The 17,511-nt window shown below is 40.4% G+C and overlaps 2 protein-coding genes across 2 annotated transcripts in view; one reads left to right on the top strand and one right to left on the bottom strand.

The window, feature by feature from the left end:
- LOC139184054 (adhesion G protein-coupled receptor E2-like) overlaps positions 1–17,511 on the top strand; it is a 1,114,856-nt gene that overhangs the window by 106,362 nt on the left and 990,983 nt on the right. The gene's annotated exons all lie outside the window — the stretch shown is intronic.
- On the bottom strand, positions 746–1,684 carry LOC139183849 (olfactory receptor 7A17-like). The gene has a single exon (XM_070792154.1). It carries the CDS (start codon positions 1,682–1,684, stop codon positions 746–748), a length of 939 nt encoding a protein of 312 aa, XP_070648255.1.

Here is a 17,511-nt window from a genome sequence, read left to right on the forward strand (position 1 = left end):
GTGTTGGGTCATTTTGTCTCCTATGTAAATATATAAGAATTATACTAGTTTTCTATACCTCTGTATTATTTATTAATATTTTGTGGATAACATATTCTCCCACAAAACTTAGACAAAGTACACATATCAATTATCTTAAAGTTTTTGTGATTCAGGAATCTGGCCATGACTAAGTTGGGTTCTCTGAGCCCTGGTCTCTCACAGGGGTACAATCTACCTGTCAGTCATTGTAGGAGAGCAGATGAAGATTATTGTAAACTACATCAGTTGGTGACTCAAGTTGCTTCTCCTATTGTTGATGTGATCTAGTTACAAATTGGATTAACCCAAACCCTGGGCATTAGTGTACAGACTCCAATATGTCAAATGACTTGTCAACAGAAGATCATATGAAGTACAGTTACTTTCACCTGGTAGAGAAAGCATTGCACAATTTCTTCAGCAATCCTGTATTATTTTAAGCATTACATTTCCTGTATTACATATTATACTTGTGAAAACTTATGCAGTAGGTTCTATTTCCCACACTAAACCCAGAGAATATATTAAGAGATCAAAATTTTAAAGAAAATACAGGAAGAAACCATTGCTATATATGAAAAATGAAAGAAATTGAACTCTTTAAATAACTTAAATTTCAAATTATCTTTCTGGTCACTGATAATATTAATCATGATTAGGATCTCTTAGGGTTTTGAGGACTGTTACTCATGAAAAAGTCTCTATCTTCAGACAAATATTTCCCTTATACCAAGAATGTTTCTCTACTGAAGAGTGTTTTAAGGGCTTGCTTTATGTCTTTGTTTTTAAGACTGTAGATAAAAGGGTTCAGCATGGGTGTGACCACAGTGTACATCACTGAGGCTACTGCAGTTGCCCTGGAGTTTTGTGTGCTGGCAGAGCTAAGATACACCCCAAGGCTTGTACCATAGAACAAGGAGACAGTTGAGAGGTGAGACACACATGTGGAAAATGCTTTATACTTGCCCCTTGTGGATGAAATTTTCAAAATAGAGGATACAATCTTAGAGTAAGAAAAAAGGATACCAGTGAGTGGAACAATAACCAGAGCTCCACTTGCAAAATATATCATCAGGTCATTGAGGAAAGTATCAGAACAAGCAAGCTGAACCACCTCATAAAGTTCACAAAAAAAATGGTGAATTTCCAATTTTGTGCAAAAAGAGAGTCGCAAAATCATTAAGCCATGTAACAGAGAGTCGAGGACACTCACTAACCAGGATGTCAGAAGCAGGAGGTCACAAAACTTAGGATTCATGATGATCAGGTACTGCAATGGGTGGCAGATGGCTACAAACCGGTCATAAGCCATCACAGTCAAGAGGATGTTGTCTAATATCCCAAAAAGCATGAAAAAATACATCTGTATGATGCAGCCTTCATAGGTGATAACTTGACTCTGAGTCTTGATGTTCCACAGCATCTTTGGGATGGTGGTAGAGGTGAAACAGATGTCTGAAAAAGATAGGTTGAAGAGAAAGAAATACATGGGTGTGTGGAGGTGGGAGTTAGTGATAATGGCCAGGATGATGAGAAGGTTCCCAATGAAGGTGACCAGGTACATGAACAGGAAGAACCAAAAGAGGAGAGGCTGCAGTAATACTTCCTCTGAGAGTCCCAGGAGGATAAACTCTGAAATACAAGTTTGGTTTCCTACTTCCATGTAGCCAATGAAACTGCAGAAATAGAAACAGGAACAGTGCAAATTTAGCTGAAAGAAGCCATCAAGAGATGGTACGGGTGGGTGGAGGGAGGGGGGTTCGGAATGGGGAACACGTGTATACCTGTGGCGGATTCAGGTTAATGTATGGCAAAACCAATACAATATTGCAAAGTAATTAACCTCCAATTAAAATAAATAAATTTATATTTAAAAATAAAAATTAAAAAATGAAATAAAATACAGTGGGTGAAAAAAAAAAAAAAAAAAAAGAAATTAACAGAGAAGGAAGCAAGATGTTCTTCAGTAGGTGAACGTGAAATCATTCAGTCGTGTCAGATTCTTTGCAACCCTGTGGGCTGTAGCCTACCAGATTCCTCCATCCACGGGATTCTTCAGGCAATAGTACTGGAGTGGGTTGTTATTTCCTTCTCCAGGGGATCTTCCCAATCCAGGGATCGAACCGAGGTCTCCCGCCTTGCAGGCAGATGCTTTACCATCTGAGCCACCAGGGAAGCCGATTGGATAAGTAAACTTGGGCACATCCAAACAATGCACTACGGTGTCACTGAGTCCTCCTGCATCTGAAGCAGTTGATAGGGCCAGCAGAAGTCTTCTATAGGATAAACCTATTAGTTTGCTTTCCTCTGAGAATCCGGTTTTTAGTTCAAGTATCCTAATGGAGAAGCCATGTCTACTGGGATCTCAAGAATGAGCCAGACATGAAGCAGGGAACTGTACAAGTCTTCTTCTATGTGCATGAAAAGAGATAGAAAATACAGAGAAGGAGAGAGAAATGAAATAGACAAAAAGGGAGGATAAGAAGCAAAAGATTGTATTTCACTGAAAGAAGAAACAATGGGGAATCACTTTCTTTGGGTGATAGCAGTATTATACATCTATCTTATAGCTCCCTGAATGCCCCCAATAATAATAATATTAATACCCAACTAGAAAAATATTTTCAATCTTTATGACCTAAAATTATTCATAGTCTCACACTACCATTTATCCTCACATTACTATTTATCTGTTTAAATAACATGTATAATACCATATATGAAACAAGTCACCAGTCCAGGTTCAATGCACGATACTGGATGCTTGAGGCTGGTGCACTGGGACGACCCAGAGGGATGGTACAGGGAGGGAGGAGGGAGGAGGGTTCAGAATGTGGAACACGTGTACACCTGTGGAGGATTCATGTTATTCATGTTGATATATGGCAAAACCAATACAATATTGTAAAGTTAAAAAAGAAAAAAAAAAAGATCAATTAAAACATTTAAATATATATAGTAAAATTTATAGAATTAAAGCAAAACATTTTAAAGCTTTTTTTTTTTTTTTTTTTCAAAATCTAGTGACCTGGGAAATGTTTTGATAGGTTAAACTGTTATTTTTAAAATATTGCTGAAATGATAGTGAATTCTAGCGATAATTTCAGAAAGAAATTACTTCAATTCCCCACAATGTTTCCAGAAAGTAGAAACAGTTAAGATACTTTCTAATTCATTCTGTAAAGCCAGCCTTAACTAACAGAAAGCTATGTAGACATATTACAGGAAAAGAAAGCTGCAGATCAGTATAACTCACAAATATAGGTACAAAGGTCCTCAACAAAATATTAGCAAATCAAAACAAACAATAGAGGGAATTTTATACTAAGACCAAGGAGAATTTATTCCAGGTATGCAGGATGAGTTAAAAATGTGAAAATAAATGTAATCTATTCCTTCCTTCAGTTAACAATAGTGTTAACTTTAAATTTTGTTAATAAAAAAATGGACAACTTGGAAGAAATGGACAAATTCTTAGAAAACTACAACTTTTCATGTTAATTTTTAAAATACTAAAAAGAAAATCAATTTAATCTACTATGTCAACAAGCTAATGAAGAGAAATCACATCAATTTATGTAGAAAGAGCGGTTGATAAAACCCAAAACACGTTCATAATAATAATAACAAACCTGCAGTAGATTGAGTATAGGAACTTCCTCTGTTTTGTAGAGAATGTGTAACACAGAGCCGAAAATAAAATCCTACTTGATGGTGAGAAAATGGGACAAAGCCCTTTCACAAAAATTACCTCAAGGTGTATCATATACTTAAAACACAAAACCATAAGTCATCTAGAAGAAAACACTGGGGGAAATCTAGAGTATCTTAGATTTGGCAATGAGGTTTTAGACACAGCACCAAAAGAATAATTCATAAAAAAAAATAAGTTGTATTTCATTCCTTTAAAAATCTGCTTTGTAAAAGTGGCTAAGAGTGACAATAGTCAAGCAGCAATCTTAGAAATAGTACTTGAAAAAATGTGTCTAATAAAGGACTTGAATCCAAATTATACATAGAACTCATAAATTCAATAATAAGAAAACAAATAACCCAATTTAAAATGGACACCACTGCAGTGACTTGGCATGAACGAAGGTAAAGACATCTCATCAAAGAAACACTGATGGCAAGAAAGCTTCTGGAAAAATTCACAGCATCTTTTATCATTAGATAATTATAATATACAACAACCAATATACACATTTTAGAATGGCTGAAAACAAACGAAAATACTCGACATACCAATTGACAAGTATGTGAAGCAATACAAACTCTCATTCATTACCAGTGGGATTAAAAAATAGCATAGTCACTTAGGAGTATGGCTTGGTAGATTCTTCTGAAGTTAAATATAATCTTACCATACAATCCAGCAGTGTAACTACTAGGTATGTGCATGTCTGCATAGTCATTTTTCATGTCCTACTCTTTGTGACCCCATGGACTGTAGGCTGGCAGGTCCTCTGTCCATGGAATTTTTCAGGCAAGAATGATGGAGTGGGTTGCCATTTCCTCCTCCAAGGTATCTTCCTGACCCGGAGATCAAACCCGCATCTCCTACATTGGCAGGCAAATCCTTTACCACTGTGAAACCTGGGATGTACAACTAAGGTATACACCCAACTAATCCAAAAACATGTCCACACAAAAATCTGCATTCAAATGATTATAGCAGCTTTATTCATGGTCTCTAAAATTGCAAGCAACCAAGGTGCCCTTCAAATAAGTAAATGTATAAATACACTGTGGTACATCTGTACAAATGAAAAAAAATAAATTCGTGATAAAAAAAAAAAAAAACTAGTGAAAAAAATAAATTCAGTTCAGTTCAGTCACTCAGTCATGTCCGACACTTTGCAACACCATGAATCGCAGCACACCAGGCCTCCCTGTCCATCACCAACTCCCGGAGTTCACTCAGACTAACGTCCATCGAGTCAGTGATGCCATCAAGCCATCTCACCCTCTGTCGTCCCCTTCTCCTCTTGCCCCCAATCCCTCCCAGCATCAGAGTCTTTTCCAATGAGTGAACTCTTCGCATGAGGGGGCCAAAGTACTGGAATTTCAGCTTTAACATCATTCCTTCCAAAGAAATCCCAGGGCTGATCTCCTTTAGAATGGACTGGTTGGATCTTCTTGCTGTCCAAGGGAATCTCAAGAGTCTTGTCCAGCATCACAGTTCAACGCATCAATTCTTCGGTGCTCAGCCTTCTTCACAGTCCAACTCTCACATTCATACATAACCACTGAAAAAATCATAGCCTTGACTAGACGAACGTTTGTTGGCAAAGTAATGTCTCTGCTTTTAAATATGCTATCTAGGTTGGTCATAACTTTCCTTCCAAGAAGTAAGCGTCTTTTATTTTCATGGCTGCAGTCACCATCTGCAGTGATTTTGGAGCCCCAAAAAATAAAGTCTGACACTGTTTCCACTGTTTCCCCATCTATTTCCCATGAAGTGATGGGACCAGATGCCATGATCTTCGTTTTCTGAATGTTGAGCTTTAATCCAATTTTTTCACTCTCCACTTTCACTTTCATTAAGAGGCTTTTTAGTTTCTCTTCACTTTCTTCCATAAGGGTGGTGTCATCTGCATATCTGAGATTATTGATATTTCTCCCGGCAATCTTGACTCCAGCTTGTGCTTCTTCTAGTCCAGCGTTTCTCATGATGTACTCTGCATAGAAGTTAAATAAGCAGAGTGACAATATACAGCCTTGACGTACTCCTTTTCCTATTTGGAATCAGTCTGTTATTCCATGTCCAGTTCTAACAGTTGCTTCCTGACCTGCATACAAATTTCTCAAGAGGCAGATCAGGTGGTCTGGTATTCCCATCTCTTGAAGAATTTTCCACAGTTTATTGTGATCCACACAGTCAAAGGCTTTGGCATAGTCAATAAAGCAGAAATAGATGTTTTTCTGGAACTCTCTTGCTTTTTCCATGATCCAGCGGATGTTGGCAATTTGGTCTCTAGTTCCCCTGCCTTTTCTAAAACCAGCTTGAACATCTGGAATTTCACAGTTCACGTATTGCTGAAGCCTGGCTTGGAGAATTTTGACCATTACTTTACTAGCGTGTGAGATGAGTGCAATTGTGTGGTAGTTTGAGCATTCTTTGGCATTGCCTTTCTTTGGGATTGGAAGGAAAACTGACCTTTTCCAGTCCTGTGGCCACTGCTGAGTTTTCCAAATTTGCTGGCATATTGAGTGCAGCACTTTCACGGCATCATCTTTCAGTATTTGGAATAGCTCGACTGGAATTCCATTACTTCCACTAGCTTTGTTCATAGTGATGCTTTCTAAGGCCCACTTGACTTCACATTCCAGGATGTCTGCCTCTAGGCCAGTGATCACACCTTTGTGATTATCTGGGTCGTGAAGATCTTTTTTGTACAGTTCTTCTGTGTATTCTTGCCATCTCTTCTTAATATCTTCTACTTCTGTTAGGTCCATACCATTTCTGTCCTTTATCAAGCCCATATTTGCATGAAATGTTCCCTTGGTATCTCTAATATTCTTGAAGTGATCTCTAGTCTTTCTCATTTTGTTGTTTTCTTCTATTTCTTTGCATTGATTGCTGAAGAAGGCTTTCTTATCTCTTTTTGCTATTCTTTGGAACTCTGCATTCAGATGCTTATATCTTTCCCTTTCTCCTTTGCTTTTCTCTTCTCTTCTTTTCACAGCTATTTGTAAGGCATCCCCAAATAGCCATTTTGCTTTTTGAATTTCTTTTCCACGGGGATGGTCTTGATCCTTGTCTCCTGTACAATGTCATGAACATCATTCCAAAGTTCATCAGGCACTCTATCTCTCAGATCTAGGCGCTTAAATCTATTTCTCACTTTCACTGTAGAATCATAAGGGATATGATTTAGGCCATACCTGTATGGCCTAGTGCTTTTCCCTACTTTCTTCAATTTGAGTCTGAATTTGGCAATAAGGAGTTCATGATCTGAGTCACAGTCAGCTCCTGGTCTTGTTTTTGTTTACTGTATAGAGCCTCTCCATCTTGGCTGCAAAGAATATAATCAGTCTGATTTTCGTGTTGACCATCTGGTGATGTCCATGTGTAGAGTCTTCTCTTGTGTTGTTGGAAGAGGGTGTTTGATATGATCAGTGCATTTTCTTAGCAAAACTCTATTAGTCTTTACCCTGCTTCATTCCGTATTCCAAGCCAAATTTGCCTGTTACTCCAGGTGTTTCTTGACTTCCTACTTTTGCATTCCAGTCCCCTATAATTAAAAGGACATCTTTTTTGGGTGTTAGTTCTAAAAGGTCTTGTAGGTCTTCGTAGAACCGTTCAAATTCAGCTTCTTCAGCATTACTGGTTGGGGCATAGACTTGGATTACTGTGCTATTGAATGGTTTGCCTTGGACATGAACAGAGATCATTCTGTCATTTTTGAGATTGTATCCAAGTACTGCATTTCGGACTCTTTTGTTGACCATGATGGCTACTCCATTTCTTCTGAGGGATTCCTGCCCGCAGAAGTACATAGAATGGTCATCTGAGTTAAATTCACGCATTCCAGTCCACTTTAGTTCGCTGATTCCTAGAATGTCGACATTCACTCTTGCCGTCTCTTGTTTGACCACTTCCAATTTTCCTTGATTCATGGAAGCCATAAAATAGCATGGATAAATATTATATGCTTGTTTCTAAATGAATGAAGTCAGATTGAAAAGTTAAGGTTGTATGACTCTGAGGAAGAAACAATGAAAAGTTAAAAGAAAAGCAGTTTTTCCATCAGTGAAACTATTCCATAGGATACTGTAACTGTGAACATGTGAGAGTATGTATTTTTCAAAATGTATTAAACTTTACAAAGAGTAAATATCTAGGTATGCAAATAAAGACATCAGTTAGAAGGTTAAGGGAATTCCAGGATGGAATGCAGACTGTGGAGAAAAAAATCTAATTGTACTCAAATAAATGGAACACCTTCACTGAAGGAAGAATGGGAAACAGTGGTGAACTTAGTATTACTGGAAATGAGTAGAGACTATAAAATTAAAGGCAAAGAATTGTACATAATTACTGTACTCAGGTGCCCTTCCCTCATGGCTGAGGTCAGGGGAAGAAGCCAGGAGGACCCCATGCCTGAGGGGCAGTGGCCAAGAGGAGTTACCACCATGTCCGAGGTTAGGGGCAGCAGCCGAGAGTGCCAGGCTGCAACAGCACAGGAACAGCCAAGAGGAGCTACCCCACGTCCAAGGTCAGGGGCGGCAGCTGGGAAGAGCTACCCAACGTCTAAGGTTAGGGGCGGCAGCCGAGAGGAGTTACCCCATGTCCGAGGTCAGGGGAAGTGGCTGAGAGGAGCTACCTGCTGCCCGAGGCCAGGGGCAGCAGCCCAGATGAGCAACCCCACATCCAAGGAGTGGTGGCTGCGCAGGCACAGGAGGGCCTAGAGGAGCTATTCCACGTTCAAGGTCAGGAGGGGTGGTGGTGAGGAGATACCCCTCGTCCAAAGTAAGAGAAACCCAAGTAAGACGGTAGGTGTTGCAAGAGGGCATCAGAGGGCAGACACACTGAAACCATAATCACAGAAAACTAGTCAATCTAATCACACTAGGACCACAGCCTTATCTAACTCAATGAAACTAGGCCATGCCCATGGGGCAACGCAAGTCAGGCGGGCATGGTGGAGAGGTCTGACACAATGTGGTCCACTGGAGAAAGGAATGGCAAACCACTTCAGTATTCTTGCCTTGAGAACCCCATGAACAGTATGAAAAGGCACAATGAGATGCACGATACTGGATGCTTGGGGCTGGTGCACTGGGACAACCCAGAGGGATGGTATGGGGAGGGACGAGGGAGGAGGGTTCAGGATGGGGAACAAATGTATACCTGTGGCAGACTCATTTTGATATTTGGCAAAACTAATACAATATTGTAAAGTTTAAAAATAAAATAAAATTTAAAAAAAAAGGCAAAATGATAGGATACTTAAAGAGAAACTCCCCAGGTCAGTAGGTGCCCAATATGCTACTGGAGATCAGTGGAGAAATAACTCCAGAAAGAATGAAGGGAGGGAGCCAAAGCAAAAACAATACCCAGTTGTGGAGGTGACTGGTGGTAGAAGCAAGGTCCGATGCTGTAAAGAGCAATATTTGCATAGGAACCTGGAAAGTCAGGTCCATGAATCAAGGCAAATTGGAAGTGGTCAAATAGGAGATGGCAAGAGTGAACTTCAACATTCTAGGAATCAGTGAACTAAAATGGACTGGAATGGGTGAATTTAACTCAGATGAAAATTAGAGATACCAAGGGAACATTTCACACAAAGATGGGCTCAATAAAGGGCAGAAATGGTATGGATCTAACAGAAGCAGTAGATATTAAGAAGAGGTGGCAGGAATACACAGAAAAACTGAACAAAAAAAGATCTTTGTGACCCAGATAATCACGATGGTGTGATCACTCACCTAGAGCCAGACATCATGGAATGTGAAGTAAAGTGTGCCTTACAAAGCATCATTACGAAAAAAGCAAGTGGAGGTGATGGAATTCCAGTTGAGCTATTTCAAATCCTGAAAGATGATGCCATGAAAGTGCTGCACTCAATATGCCAGCAAATTTGAAAAACTCAGCAGTGGCCACAGGACTGGAAAAGGTCAGTTTTCATTGCAATCCCAAAGAAAAGCAATGCCAAAGAATGCTCAAACTACCACACAATTGCTCTCATCTCATACACTAGTAAAGTAATGCTCAAAATTCTCCAAGCCAGGCTTCAGCAGTACGTGAACTGTGAACTTACAGATGTTCAAGCTGGTTTGAGAAAAGGCAGAGGAACCAGAGATCAAATCGCCAACATCCGCTGGATCATGGGAAAAGCAAGAGAGTTCCAGAAAAACATCTATTTCTGCTTTATTGACTATGCCAAAGCCTTTGACTGTGTGGATCACAATAAACTGTGGGAAATTCTGAAAGAGATGGGAATACCAGACAACCTGACGTGCCTCTTGAGAAACCTACATGCAGGTCAGGAAGCAACAGTGGACATGGAACAACAGACTAGTTCCAAATAAGAAAAGGAGTACATCAAGGTTGTATATTGTCACCCTGCTTATTTAACTTCTATGCAGAGTACATCATGAGAAACGCTGGACTGGAAGAAGCACAAGCTGGAATCAAGATTGCTTGGAGAAATATCAATAACCTCAGATATGCGGATGACACCACCCTTATGGCAGAAAGTGAAGAGGAACTAAAAAGCCTCTTGATGAAAGTGAAAGTGGAGAGTGAAAAAGTTGGCTTAAAGCTCAACATTCAGAAAACGAAGATCATGGCATCCGGTTGCATCACTTCATGGGAAATACATGGGGAAACAGTGTCAGACTTTATTTTGGGGGGCTCCAAAATCACTGCAAATGGTGATGGCAGCCATGAAATTAAAAGATGTTTACTCTTTGGAAGGAAAGTTATGACCAACCTAGATAGCATATTCAAAAGTAGAGACATTACTTTGCCAACAAAGGTCCGTCTAGTCAAGGCTATGATTTTTCCAGTGGTCATATGGATGTGAGAGTTGGAATGTGAAGAAAGCTGAGCACTGAAGAATTGATGCGTTTGAACTGTGGTGTTGGACAAGACTCTTGAGAGTCCCTTGGACTACAAGGAGATCCAACCAGTCCATTCTGAAGGAGATCAGCCCTGGGATTTCTTTGGAAGAAATGATGCTAAAGCTGAAACTCCAGTAGTTTGGCCACCTCATGCAAAGAGTTGACTCATTGGAAAAGACTCTGATGCTGGAAGGGATTGGGGGCAGGAGGAGAAGCGGACAACTGAGCATGAGATGGCTGGATGGCATCACTGACTCAGTGGACGTGAATCTGAGTGAACTCCGGGAGTTGGTGATGGACAGGGAAGCCTGGTGTGCTGCGATTCATGGAGTCGCAAAGAGTCGGACACGACTGAGTGACTGAACTGAACTCAAGTTGATACAGTTGCATTCCACCATAATATGAGTTAACAGTTATGATGCTTGCTGCAGTCCATGGGGTCACGAAGAACGGACACGACTGAGCGACTTCACTTTCACTTTTTACTTTTTAATGCTTTGCAGAAGGAAATGGCAACCCACTCCAGTGTTCTTTCCTGGAGAATCCCAGGGATGGCAGAGCCTGGTGGGCTGCCATCTATGGGGTCGCACAGAGTCGGACACGACTGAAGCGACTTAGCAGCAGCAGCAGCATAGGTGTATACTGGAATGGAACAATTATGTAAGTGGATGACAGATGTGGAAACCCAGAATCTCACTACTGCAGTGGTTTCTGCACATAAGAAAGGGGAAAGGGCTGGAGTAACTATATGGTAATAAATCAAGTTAGAGAGAAGTTATTTAGACACAGGTTTTATATATGTGTATATAAACACGTATGTGTATACATATATGTACATACATACATAGATTGGTATAGGGCTTCCCTGGTGGTTCAGAGGTAAAGAATGTGCCTGCCAATGCAGGAGACCTGGGTTTAGGCCCTGGGTCAGGAAAGTACCCTGGAGGAGGGCATGGCAACCTGCTCAAATATTCTTGCCTGAAGAATCCCATGGACATGAAACCAAGAAGGCTACAATCTATGGAGACCTAGAGGGGGACACAACTGAATGACTAACCATACATGCATGCACACAGATTAGTATACACACATGAGTTGTTGTTGTTGCTTAGTCACTAAGTCATGTCCAAATCTTTTGTGACTCCATGGACTATAGCCCACCAGGCACCTCTGTCCATAGGATTCTCCAGGAAAGAATACTGGAGTGGGTTGCCATTTCCTTTTCCAGGGGATCTTCTCTGCCTAGGGATCAAATTTGCATTACCTACATCACAGGCCGATTCTTTACCACTGAGCCACCAGGGAAACCAAACACACATACATTTATCTCATCAACTGAGAGGGTTAATGACTCATATAAACAGACAACTGGAATCCAGATCTTGTTTTGTTTGTATTGTGCCCATGTTGTGTAAGATGTGGGATCTTAGTTCCCTAACAAGAGTCTTAGTTCCTCAACCAATGATCAAACCTGTGCCCTCTGCATAGGAAGCTCAGAGTCTCAACCACTAAACCACCAGGGAAGTCCCAGATATTGATTTCTAATGCCATTCTCCAACAGAAGGAACCAGGGCTCCTTGGAGGAGTAACTATTTATAGGCCTGGAGCTGGAAAGATGAGATAAGTCAGGAGCATCTGATGGTTCCATAAAGTACTGCTACTGCTAAGTCACTTCAGTCGTGTCCGACTCTGTGCGACCCCATAGATGGCAGCCCACCAGGCCCCACCATCCCTGGGATTGTCCAGGCAAAAACACTACAGTGGGTTGCCATTTCCTTCTCCAATACATGAAAGTGAAAAGTGAAAGTGAGGTCGCTCAGTCGTGTCCGACTCTTCGCGATCCCATGGACTGCAGCCTACCAGGCTCCTCCGTCCATGGGATTTTCCAGGCAAGAGTACTGGAGGGGGGTGCCATTGATAAAGTAAGGGAGTATTAAAAAAAAAAGAAAGAAAGAAAACTCTATCATAATGGAGTATATTATATCAAAGGGACATAGGTGCCATCTGAAAGAACTCCCAATACCCAAAGCTAGAAAATTTTGAGCAACAAGCTAAATAAAGTGGTATTGGATTATAATTAAGCATTTAAAATAAATATCCTTAAGTTCACACTGATAAAGCAAATGATCAATAATATTAATAGAGACAAATCCCTAATGCAAAAGAAATCCAATAAATTATGTAGACACTGTACTCTCAAAGAGGTGGAATGTAATTTGTCATTCTTGAAATGGAAGGTATATGCAATAACCCTCTTACAAAGAATACAGTTTGAGAGGAGGAAAAAGAGTAAATTTACAGCAAAGAAACCTGACAGTCAGCCAGGTAATCAGTGTCACAGTGAACAGTGATTACTTGTGCTGATAGTATACGTACCCTTGATATGGTATGATGAATAAAGAATTTCACTTGTATAGTCTTCCTCTTCAAAATCATAAACCACTCCAAACATGAGAAAACATCAGACTACTTCCTATCAATGAATGTTTTATAAAATACCTGATCAGTTCAGATCAGTCACTCAGTCGTATTCGACTCTTCGTGACCCCATGAATTGCAGCACGCCAGGCCTCCCTGTCTATCACCAACTCCCGGAGCTCCCCCAAACTCATGTCCATCGAGTCAGTGATGCCATCTAGCCATCTCATCCTCTGTCGTCCACTTCTCCTCCTGCCCTCAATCCCTCCCAGGATCAATTGACTCTTTCCAATGAGTCAACTCTTCAAATGAGGTGGCCAAAGTATTAGAGTTTCAGCTTTAGCGTCAGTCCTTCCAAAGAACACCCAGGGCTGATCTCCTTCAGAATGGACCGGTTGGATCTCCTTGCAGTCCAAGGGACTCTCAAGAGTCTTCTCCAACACCACAGTTCAAAAGCATCAATTCTTCGGCACTCAGCTTTCTTCACAGTCCAACTCTCAACTCATACATGACTACTGGAAAAACCATAGCCATGACTAGACGGACCTTTGTTGGCAAAGCAATGTCTCTGCTTTTTAATATGCTATCTAGGTTGGTCATAACTTTCCTCCCAAGGAGTAAGTGTCTTTTAATTTCATGGCTGCAATCATCAATTACCTGATCAGTACTCCTCAAAATTTAAGTTCATTGAAAACAAGGGAAATCTGAGAAACTGTCACTGCCAAGAAGAATCAAGAAGAAAGAAATGTCTAAATGTAATGTGGTATCCTAGACAGAGGCTACAAATAAGGGAAACTGGGTATGGAGTTTATGAAAACTCCGTGTGCTATCTTTACAATTTTTCTTAAGTCTAAAGCTGTTTAACAAATAATGTTTATTTAAAATTTTAGTGAAATGTAAGCACCTTGGAAACAGCAGGTTCCGAATTCGACTCCAGAGTCTAATACTTGCCTTGGACAAGCAATATCACTGCAGTGAGTCTCACATTCTTTACCCATAAAATTGGAATAACGGCATCCAATTGTATAACGTTATTGCAAGAAAAGGGCTTCCCGGGTCGCTCAGTGGGTAAAGAATCTGCCTGCCAATGCAGGAGATGCAGGAGACATGGGTTCCATCCCTTGGTCAAGAAGACTACCTAGAGGAGGGCATGGCAACCTACTGCAGTATGCTTGCCTGGAGAATACCATGAACAGAAGAACCCAGTGGACCACAGTCCTAGAGTTGCAAAGAGTTGGACATGAATGAAACAACTGAGCACTGCAACATATAAATAAAATAACTAATATAAATGCCCTTGTATGACTACTATTAATCAGTGAATTTTCAGACATACTGTTTCAATCACTCACAGATCTGTTTCCCACCTCACAATCTTACCTCCATTTTTCTATTTCCACTCATCATCTATATACAGTTTTGACAGCTTCAATACTCTGTTGCTCACATTGACCTGAATGATCTTTACATAGAGTGAGCTGATCATAAGCACCATCCACTATAAATCTTGCCCTGACTCCCCTAACTTCAGAATTATCAGGACTGGCTTCCCAGGTGGCTCCAGTGGTAAAGAACCCACCTACCAATGCAGGAGATGTAAGAGATGCAGGTTCAATCTCTGAGGCACAAAGATTCCCCTGGAGAAGGGCATGACAACCCTCTCTAGTATTCTTGCCTGAGAAATCCCATGGACAGAGAAACCTGACAAAGTGTCAAACATAACTAAAGCAACTTAGCATGCCCTGGTGGTCCAGTGGTTAAGATTCTGGGCTTCCACTGCAGGGCCATGGGCTTCCATCTGTGGCTAGGTACCTAAGATCTCACATGCCATCCAGCAAAAAAAAAAAAAAAAAAAAAAAAAATTAAAAAATAATTAAGTATCGATTCAATAATGAAAATATAAGGTCTCTATTATCAGCCTGCTGCTTCACTGGCCCAACTCATGCTTTCAGTTTTCTTTCCCAGCCCTCATTATTGGTCCAGTATTAAGAACTATTTGCAATTTCCTCCAGTACTTTGGCCACCTCATGCGAAGAGTTGACTTATTGGAAAAGACTCTAATGCTGGGAGGGATTGTGGGCAGGAGGAGAAGGGAACTACAGAGGATGAGATGGTTGGATGGCATCACTGACTCGATGGACGTGAGTCTCAGTGAACTCCGGGAGTTGATGATGAACAGGGAGGCCTGGCGTGCTGAGATTCATGGGGTCGCAAAGAGTCAGACACGACTGAGCGACTGATCTGATCTGATCTGAAAACACTTTACAATTTAAGTGATCTCCACATTTTTCCCCTGACATCACACACCCTTTCCCCACTGGAAGAATTCAAGTCCTACTTTAAAGTTCAGTAAAAGTGTGTGCTTGCTTGTGAAGCCTTCACTAATTTCCTCATAAAAAGTCAAACACTTTCACATCCACTGAACCAGGATTGCAGCACTGGTTTAGGGTATAACTTTCTTTTCATGTCTCTTACCCCTGTTTGAGCTGTAAGCTCCTTAAGAGAAAAAACAATGTTTTCATTGTTTCCTTCAACTCTAGAATACAGCTTGGTGCCTAATATAGAGTAATTACTAAATAAAAATTTGTTGAACATCTGAAAGGACAAGTAGTGAAATGAGATTAGATGTATATTTCCATCAGTGAGGGAGAAGAAGCAGTGAGACCAGAGGAAATATTCTGAGGGAGAACCAGCAACCAGAGGAGACAAATTGAAGAAAAAGGTTATTTTAGTGCATATGGAATCTCTATCTGGAATCAGGGCCAGTAGCGCCACAGGGCTTTGTATCATCAAGGATTTACTTGTCTCTGTGGATTACCCCCAGGTTACTACCAAGAAAAGGAGTCCCTTGTGCTATGCCACACCCCCAACACCTGTGAAAATTCTGTACCTCACCCAGAAATTATCAGGTAACAGCCTGAATTCAGTGATCCAGTTTCTCTCTTGGATGATGGCTGGGGTTGGTGGCTCTACACTCAGCAAGGGCACCAAGATGGACCCACTCATAAGCTCCTGGAAGACACTGTTGAGTTTTCTCACCATCTGATATTAGTAGAGTAGTCCTAAGGGAATGTAGCAGAAACAGTTACAGTTTCTGTAATTTAGGGGATGAATTCTCAAGAGTTTCAATAATGAGGTGTGTTTTTTTGTTGTTGTTTTGTTTTTTATCTTCTACTCTCTGAGAGACCTGGTTCTCTGGAGGAAATAACTATAGAATACATACTTGTGACAGTTTTGAACCTTGGTATATATCTTTGGAACCCATGTGCATTTTTTATCCCACTGGACTCTTCCCTCCCAGGAAGAAGTTACTTTTCTTTAGGTGTGATCTCTAATATTCAGAGTACTCCATGATTGCCTTATCCATCTCTGAGGAGCATTTCCTTTTCCAAAGATCTAAAGAATAACGTTGGACATCTTAATGTTGTGGAAAATATACACTGACAAAAGAATGTCCATCCAAATGTCTAGCCAAATATCTACCAGTTAATACATCATTAAAGAAAATTTGGTATATCCATATGATGAAATATTATCAACAGTAGAAAAATAAAGTTCTAATAACACACTGTTCTTCAGTTGTTAAGTTGTGTCTGACTCTGTGACCTCATGGACTGCAGCATGTCAGGCTTCCCTGTCCTTCATTATCTCCTGGAGTTTTAGTCACATTCATGTCCATTAAATTAATGATGCTATCTAACCATCTCATCCTCTAACACCCCCTTCTGTTTCTGCCTCCAATCTTTCCCAGCATCAGGGTATTTTCCAGTGAGTCGGCTCTTCACATCAGGTGGCCAAAGTATTGGAGCTTCAGCTTCAGTATCAGTCCTTCCAATGAATATTCAGGGTTTATTTCCTTTAGCATTGACTTGTTTGATCTCCTTGCTGTCCAAGGGACTCGAAAGAGTCTTCTCTAGCATCACAGTTCAAAAGCATCAATTCTTCGGTGCTTAGGCGTCTTTATGGTCCAACCCTCACATCCGTATGTGACTATTGGAAAAACCGTATGTTCCACAGTATGGGCAAATACATCCTGTTAAGTGAAAAAAGCCAGAAACGAACATAATATTGTGTGATTATACTTATAGGAAATACCCTGAAGAGGCAGATGTATAGTGACAAAAAGAAAATTAGTTATTTTCAGAGGCTGGGAAAATGTGAAAATTAAAAAGGAAAGCTAGTGTCTACAGAGTTTTCTTGAGGGTGATAAAAATGTTTTGGACTAGATAGACATGAGGTTGGACATTATGAATGTACTGTCACTGGATTGTATACTTGTAAATGCTTAATTTTATGTTTTGTGAAATAAATGGCATCACTCTGTATATATGATTCAGAAAATTGTTTTGTTTTTCACTCATACTTTCAAGATGTATCTATATTCTTATAGTTAACTGTAGATCATAGGCTGGAACACTGCAGTGTATGGGTCAAATTGAGCCCACTGCCATCCCCTCCCCACCTGCCCCCGCCTTTGGTAACATTCTCTAAAAGAACATT

The sequence above is a fragment of the Bos indicus genome, chromosome 7 (genome assembly GCF_029378745.1).
Source record: "Bos indicus isolate NIAB-ARS_2022 breed Sahiwal x Tharparkar chromosome 7, NIAB-ARS_B.indTharparkar_mat_pri_1.0, whole genome shotgun sequence".
In the NCBI taxonomy this organism is placed as follows: domain Eukaryota; kingdom Metazoa; phylum Chordata; class Mammalia; order Artiodactyla; family Bovidae; genus Bos; species Bos indicus.